Below are 8,345 nucleotides of genomic sequence, written 5' to 3' on the forward strand. Positions count from 1 at the left end.
ACGGGCATTGCTTTAATACAGCTACTTGCAGTGTATATTTTCTACACATCCACGGTAATAACAGCCAGCAAACCTAACGATTAAGATTTTATAACGCAACAATGGCAGTTGAACGGCGGTTGCCTGCGATCATCTCTGTGCTACGCTAAGCTAGCAGGCTAAGGTAGCTTAGGTTCGGTGCGGTGAATCGCCGGGCGAGTTGCTCGAGCCATGGCAGCGGGAGCAGGAGGTGCCCATGGCGGCTCTTTTGAGTCAACAGTAGACAGGAAGTTTTTCAAGTGTGACAAACACCATGGATTCGATTCAAGGACTGTCAACGTGGTGTATCGACAACAAGAAATACCACAGCCTAATTGTGCGACACTGGGTCAAATGTCTGAAGAAATGTAAGTAACGTGGTTGTACGAGTTACTGTGAAAAAACGGACCTCGTCTTCACACCATGATCTAGGTACTTCCGTTGGTTAAATTAAGTTGTAAAGTAAAGATAATTGTCGATTGCTGTCAGGCGCGCCATCACCTCATGTTAGCTTAGCGAAGCCAGCTAACACATTTAAAGGCAGCGCTTCCTATGCTTGGTGGAGTAATTCACTTTGAGTGACACTCGATACTGACTGTCATTAGGTTTAGTGAAACAGACAGGTATTATTGATTAGTGGATTTTCCACTTATCTCTCATAACTACAGTATTGGCAGGTGTGGGAGTAATAACGGAACCGGATAGTAACGTTTGAGTGATGCTAGATTTTTTGATACTGATGTTAGGAATATATTTGTCTGGTACAATGCGCCATGAATGAATTAGTGTGGGAAGGTTCTCCCAATGTGCCCTGTATCAATATGCTGTATGTCCTAGCCAATGTGACTTACTGTGGCTTACTTGTGTTGCTTTGCTCAGGTGTGCCAGTAAACAAACGGCTTCACCTGGTGCTTCCTAGCAACAATGTCTTTTTGTCGGCCTTTGCCATGCGATTGCTTAGAAATACTTTTTACTCAAATTTACTCAAAATCGTAGTGTTTCTTGTATTGTCACAATTACTACTTCACACCTGTCGGTGTCCTTTTGAAATACTGAAATGTTAATTGTGTTGAAATCTATTGAACAAGTTTTAACGTATCAACCTACCAGACATGACTGGATTCTGGATTCTACAGTTGAACATGTTGTGAAATTATATCTAATAATTATTTTGATGGTGATGAACGTTTCCTTTACGTTCGTCACCCTCACTGTTCAGCCACTAGTCTAAATACACTTGCTTATTACTTTGAGTTGTGTTCAGGGGGCTTTATGTAATTAATCATAGCTTATACTGCCCTCGCTCATAAATAATGGTGTATTGTCTGCCTTTTAGTTCATTACATGCTATCAGCAAGTGCACTTTGCTCTGTGTTGGATAGTAGTGGATAGAGAAAACCAACATAGTTTTAACTTATTCTGAAGTATTTCCCCTCCATTGCTATTTGTATATTAAAAGCGGTGTGTATTTTTGTGTTTATGTTTCGATAAAGGAGCTTTTATGTCACTCTCACGTGTTGTGGTTAGTGTGTGGCATGTTGTAAGTCAGCTTGGCTGAATTTAATTTTAATTTTAGTACCATGTTAGCTGGTTAGCCTGTTGTTGCTCTCCTTCACTAGTTTGTTGTTGTGAAGGTCACAAAGAAATAAGTTATGATGGTAATACTTCATTCAAGTCACCACTGGACTTAATGTGTCTAATGATTGAGAACAAACGTTTGTAGGCGGAGACAGTTGGAAATAAAGCTCTGTCAAAGTCAGTTGGTTGAATTCATGAGTTTTTATTGTCGTGCCAATAGAAAAGTATCAAAGTATCAGTGTCTTTTCCGGTGAAATTTGAATATATTGAATGATGAACCTGGTTGTTACAGTTGACATCCTAAACCAGAGTGGCTTTCCTGTGTTTACATCACAGGGCATGAATTGTATACATTTTAGACACTGTAGTCTTCTTTTCCAGTTTTATTATTGTCCCACAATGTTTTTTTGTTGTTTTTTGTTTTGTTTTCTAACACAAGCTGCTGCATGTGCTTGGTCCTCTTGTTGGATGTGATATTTGTACTTTGTTTGGCTTTATATGTTGAGTGGAAATATGTCTACATAGCAAAGGACACATAGCTGATTCACTACAGAAATGTAAAATAGTGTAGTCTGACACTATTATTTCAGTTTCTTCAAGCGGCAGGAAGAGTTGTTCGGTTTGTTGAACACTGGTTGTAACTGGACGCTGTCAACAGCAGCTGCAACTTTGATTTGTCTTTGTTCTATTTTTACTGTGCAATGGTCATTCCTGATACAACACATATAGAATATAGTGTTAGTATTAGTTTTAAAATATGCTTAAAAATGCTCCGATTTTATATTTATATTTTATATTTTTTAAAATGTGTTTGTTTCTTCTGATATTGATCCACAACATAACATAGAAAACCAGTTACACAGTTACTGTGACTTTAGAGGAGTCCGATAAACTTTATTTGTCGCCTGATTGTTGCTATACATTTTCTGCCCATTTAATCGTCTCACTATTAACTGGGTGATGACTCTTCATTGATGAGTGTTTTACTGTTTTGCTGTGCCCCTCTCCTGCAGTCAAACTGACTTGAGCGTTTGTATTTCTTCCGACAGCCAATGCCTCGCAGAAGCTCAACCTGATTTATCTCGCCAATGATGTGATTCAAAACTGTAAACGGAAAAAATGCCATTGTTTACCGTACAGCATTTGCTGACATCCTCCCAGAGGCCTTCTTGCAAGTCATGTAAGTAGTTTTTGTTTATGGCTGATGAAGATGTCCTTGTTGAATGTATAATCTGATGTATATTGCATATGTGTGTTGCCCTGCTGCACAAGGAGGTTTTTCACAGAGAACCATCTGGAATGTTTTTTTCTCCAAAAACATTTGGAAAGTTCAGACACTTTCACAAAGTATTTGATTCATCTTCATATCGTCATCTGTGAGGCGCTGTCCCAGAGAAGATTAGATGCAGCCTTCAGGGTCGTTCTTATCTCCAACTTTAATCAAGAAAAAAACTCTTATATAATTGATGCTGTCGCAGCATCTAAGCTAACCTCTTCTTCCGTGTGTGGTCAACCTCATCATTTTGTGTTTTTCAATCATTTGATAATCGTTACTTTTATATTCATCTTTTTGACAAAGTAAAACACATAAAGCAGCTGTTAAGACACCAAATATCTTTTTCTCCCCTCTATTTTAATCTGTCGCTCAGACGTGAAGGCGATGCCAAGGTGGTACGATCAGTGGAGAGGATACTGTCCATCTGGGAGGAGAGGAGTGTGTATTCAGGGCCGCTCATTACGGAGCTTAGGGGTATCTTACTTAAAGAAGACTCCCCTCCTGAGACACCGGTGGAGCAAAAAAGTACGTTTGCTGTCTTACTTCTCTCACCAACAGTGCTACATTTTTGATATTTCAGCCTCATGAGTTGCACCATGAGTTGCACCGTGTTTTTTTGTCTTTTTTTTTCTTAATGTTTTTCTGCTCGTACTTACTTGCACATTGTCATTCCATTTTTTTAACAGCTCCAATTCAATCTAAGGCCGATATCTGCTCCAAGATTGTTGCAGAGTTTGTGGTAAGAGATCACTTTCTTGTTGAGCCTGCGTGCTGCTACAATGTGAAAAAAAGTATAATTTAGATATAAGTATCCATGTAAGTTTGTCATGGCCATTGACAAGTTCCACCCTTCTTCTAGCCCCAAGCACTGGTCGACCAGCTGTCCAAATATAAGAGATCTCTGGAGGAGGTAGACCTGAGAGAAAAACAGTTGGCAGCTATGAGGATTGACATCTGCAGTTCTGAAACCCTCAAAAAAACTGAAAGGTCGCTCATCAAGTTCTCTTCTTCCACCAGAGTCAATGATCTTTACGTCTCTTGTGTAATTATCCCAACATGTTTGAAACTTACAGATAAAGCGGGTGGAAGGAAGTTCTCCAAGGACTTTGAGGAAGCAAGCACGAAGTTACAAGAGTTTGTTAAGTTCTTTGACAGACAAAACAAGATAGGCCCTCCTCTCCTGGAAGCCCTCAACAACGCAGACATCTTCTATGAGATGCAGTACAAGGAGGTCAAGATTGTTGCCAATGTAAGCAAAAGCTTTGCTTCACATCTTTGCAGTTGTTTTTTACGACAGTGTTTATATTGAAGTCACTGAACCTTGATCTCCTGTCCTCCCCCCTCTCCTCTCCAGGCCTACCAAACATTTGCTAACCGCGTGTCTCTCCTGAAGCGCAAACTGGACAACCTGAAGGCTACATTGCCCAACTTGGATGACTCACCAATCCCGTCACCCTCAGCAGACGCTCCATCTCCAACAGGCTCAGAGTCCCCCGTTCCACGGTTTAGACATAGCCAACCCTGATCCTGATCTTGATGGTCTGGCAATGGATGATGATGCGGAGCCACCAGCCCCGAGTCCACTTTCCTCACCCGGAGGCTCCCCCAATCACTTAGCGAGTCTCGGAGAGAATGACAACCGTGAAGTGGAAGATATGGACCTTTCTGAAGAGGAACCACTCAGTGGGGACATCATAGGTAAGCAGGAGGACAGATGTTAGATCTTGTAGTAGATCCAGGGCTTGTGAGCACCCCCTTAAACCTCTGATTGAAATACTGTAAAATATTTATGGCTGGAAATTTATGAAAATATTAGGAATTAGCAATAGTATCTGAAATAGATCAGATGCTGAAGCATGCTTAAAGGAGTCATATTACAAACTTGACACACCAGTGAGGAACATCTGAATAGTTAATGTACTGTTCAGCAGCCAAGAAGCACCAGCCGTGTCCGTACTTCGACAGATAAATCACAAGGTTCTAACAGCTCTTTCATGTGCATTTGCTTCACATTACTTTTAGGAGATGGATACTTTCTGGTGTATTCTGTAAATGTAGGCGTCAGTTGGAACTCTGGCATCGACCCAGAATCAAAGGATTGTGATCCGAGCCAGAGAACGTGCTGTGGGACATCCCCACCTCAGTGGGTCCTTTGTGTGTTTCCTAACAGTTAAAAAAAACTCTTTTGCTGATATGATCATCTGTCCTTTCCCCTCAGTTGAGGAGCAGCTTAAAGCCCCTGCCTCCCCGGTGAGGTCTATTCCAGATCCTGCAAACACAGAGCCATCTGCACCAGATGTGCCGTCTATCCCACATGTCACGCCCCCTGTTGCAGCTCCTGCAGCAAGTGTAGGGGGTGTTGACTTGGGTAAAATTGAGTCCATCCTCAACAGTTTAAGTTCAGCCCTGAAGACTACAGGTAAGTTTCCTGGGTCACAATGATACCCGCCCCCTGTGTTTTAAGACACCGAAACACCAAAAACACAGTGCAGCTTCACACCATGATTGCACCTCTGAGGCTGATAACAAAAGACTTCGAGCTAAATACCAACATCAGTACAGTGGTATTGCTACATTGACGACACAATGATGGTTGTATTCATGGTTTTTGTTGTCACTTTCAGTGTGGAAGTCACACTGAACTTAGTATATGAAGTACCATTGGCATCCAATTAGTATCAATTACAGTCAAGGTTTTTGCAGGTCCGACCTTGGACAGTCCTGCATCCGCTCGAACTGGCTCCTCGGCAGAGTCCAAGCCAGCAGCTTCTGTGGCATCAGAGAGTGCAAATTCTCTGGTCAACCTCCTTTCAAAGGTGGACGTGAGTCCTGCAGACCTTCTTAGTGCTCTGTCTAAAGTCCAGGGACAAGGCAGCCTTGAGGGGTAAGCGTCATTTCTTTGATTTCTACAACAAAACATAATGTTATCTGTGTATCAACATCGCGTCCCTGCTTTTCTTCAATCAGGCACTACGTCTAAGGGCAGCCCCGTTTCAAATGTCCCCTCAGTCTCCACCAGTACAGGCAAGAATGCTCCCTCTCACTCATCCACATCTGCATCAGCAGCACCCCCTCAGAGTTCCACTCTCTCCTCTATCACCCCTGTGCTGTCTTCATCCACTGTAAAGCAAAGCACAAACTCCAAAGTGCCCCCTAAGACCAACGCAGGCCTCAGCCCCAGTGCAGACTATCCACAGAAACATGGATTTTTCAAGAGTCAAGACAAAAGAAACTGAGAATCGGAGAGTTTGGAGTCTAAAATTCACAATTTCCTACATGGTAACCCTGCTTTTAGTAACTTTGACTTTGGTTTCTCAACGAACACATCTCAAGGAGGGGACAACATGAGCCCCCTAACAGGAGCAGATAACCAGGGTGGGACCCCGGTGCGGGATGAGGGTGGAGGAACCCCAACTCAGGATGAGATGATGGACAAACCAGTGGGCCGTCCTTCATCTGTTGGAGACACTGGAAAATCAGCTGGATTCCAGTATAGCTCCCAGAAGGACCTCGAGCATCCCAAGCCTCAAGCCCACATGCAGCCAGGTATGTCACAGAACGGACAGGGCTTCCCGCCAAACTCGAGTGCCGGGGGTCGCGCCTGAAAGCACCCTGGGGTTGAGGGAACAGGGCTGGTATGGGGACGCTTACCCAGAGGGGAACTTTCAGCAGCCCACAGGATACAATGTTCCGATGCCAGGGGGGGCTGGTGAAAACTTGTCATCGGGACATTATTCCTACCACGCAGAGCAAACCCAGGAACTCCAGGCGTCGAGCTCCCAACAAGGCGTCAACTCATCCTCTGATTTCTTTAGAAACATGCTTCCTCCCGTCCCTAAGTTGCCTCCCCCTCCTAAAGGCTTTGAAAACCCTGCTCCTGTACCCGGCACCGCAGTAATCCTCCCAGAGCAGCAGCCAGCGCCCAGTGCAGCGGAGCTCAGTCGGGCCCCAGGCAACAGTGTCATGAGTGGGATGGTCGTCCATGACCATGGGCACAAGTCCATGTTTCACCCAGACGATCCACAACACGACCTGGAGCGACACCACTTTGGTTATCAGGAGGATCGGGAGCGTTACAGCGACGGCCACCGCCCACCTGACCCCCCTTTTCTTCCAAGACACCACGGCCGAACGATCCGTACAGCCCCCCGCACCGCTACCCCAGAGTTCGAGGGGGCCTCACTCCCGCAGTCTCACCCTCTGAAGGCGCTTACTTCCAAAGACATGGCCTCCCTCCTCCATTCCCTCTGAGGAGACCACCTCCTCATCTTGAAGTTAGGCCCCCTGGCCTACGGCCCCCACTCCGGCCTCCACACCCGGGACACCACCCGCACCCCCCCAGAGGACCCCTACGTGCACCATTTCCTCGGTTCCACGGGCCTGAGCCGCGATTAAGAGGCAAGCGTCTGGGTCCGAGGGGAGGGGGTGATATTGGCCCCGTGTTCCCTCCAAAAAGACCCTTCCTGCCCCCCCCGGTACTAACTAAAAGTTGTTTCCTGCTTCTTTACTGTGGATACATTCAAGGCGGCATAGGGTGGACTCTGCTGAAGCCCATGCCCGACACCCATGGGAAGCAAAGCTGAGAAGGGGGGGGCCTAACATGCAGGAGAGGTGGGCACCTCAGGTGGGCACCAGAGGAGGTTATCTCAAAGAATGACGCCAACAGAAGGAGCTGCACCCGAGCAGTGGCTGCCAACGTAGGTGTAGAAGATTAAGAAGAACACCACCAAGAGATGCAAACCCAGCGCTGTGAGAATGCTGCCAAGCAGAGTGGTGACGACAGAGGCTGAGAAGAAGAAAGAGGTGGATATATATATATATATATATACACACACATATATAATTCACTTTGTACTTGCTGCGATAAGAAGCGGTTGCAGTAAATATGTAATCCGTTTGATAACGGTGTGCATGGCATGCGTCGTGTGCATGCAGGCAGTCGATCAGTCACCACCCGGTCCTCGTTTTTCTTTCTAGTCTGAGGGTATTTTTGCTAAGGGACTAGCTAACGATGCTGCAGGGGTTCGTTTGATTTGAGCAGTTTTGACTGCTTCCACTCCAAATCAGCAGCGTCCACGAGCTTTTGGTAAAAAACAACAACAAAAAAAGGGTTATCGCATTTATGTTCCTTCTGCAACACACATCAGCATATTGGGAACCTCTTCCTTACTGGTCCAACTCTGAATGTTATTTTTTAAGGGACGCGTTCCTTTGCTTGTGCGTGATTGTACGGCTTCTTGCTGAGTTCGGCAATCTGACATTTGAGGTGCGAGAGATTTTTTTTCAGCCTCCAGCATCCTGGCAGAAGAAGTGCATTTTCCGAGGGGGAAGAAGATACTCGGCCTCATTTTACTTGTAATGACTAATAAAAATTTGAGTTTGAAAATGGTGTCGTTTCCTCTTTCCTCTTATCCGTCAAGTGTTTGACACCAATCAACTGTCAACCACATGCAGCATCTTCTCGGTTATTTCT

At 44.9% G+C, this 8,345-nt stretch overlaps 1 protein-coding gene across 1 annotated transcript; it reads left to right on the forward strand.

The window, feature by feature from the left end:
• Positions 1-210: 210 nt before the first annotated feature.
• On the forward strand, positions 211-7,270 carry RPRD2 (regulation of nuclear pre-mRNA domain containing 2; the record flags this gene model as incomplete). Its single annotated transcript, XM_078621865.1, is given in 15 exon segments — positions 211-270; positions 272-386; positions 2,646-2,710; positions 2,712-2,776; positions 3,246-3,397; positions 3,559-3,611; positions 3,732-3,847; positions 3,935-4,121; positions 4,227-4,364; positions 4,366-4,570; positions 5,208-5,291; positions 5,624-5,762; positions 6,108-6,418; positions 6,768-7,010; positions 7,079-7,270. Coding segments are annotated over 15 exon segments (2,125 nt in total), but the record flags the coding sequence as incomplete, so codon positions are not given.
• Between the last annotated feature and the right edge of the window lie 1,075 nt (positions 7,271-8,345).

This window comes from Lampetra planeri, unplaced genomic scaffold (genome assembly GCF_965212315.1).
Source record: "Lampetra planeri unplaced genomic scaffold, kcLamPlan1.2.h2 scaffold_1201, whole genome shotgun sequence".
Lineage (NCBI taxonomy): Eukaryota > Metazoa > Chordata > Hyperoartia > Petromyzontiformes > Petromyzontidae > Lampetra > Lampetra planeri.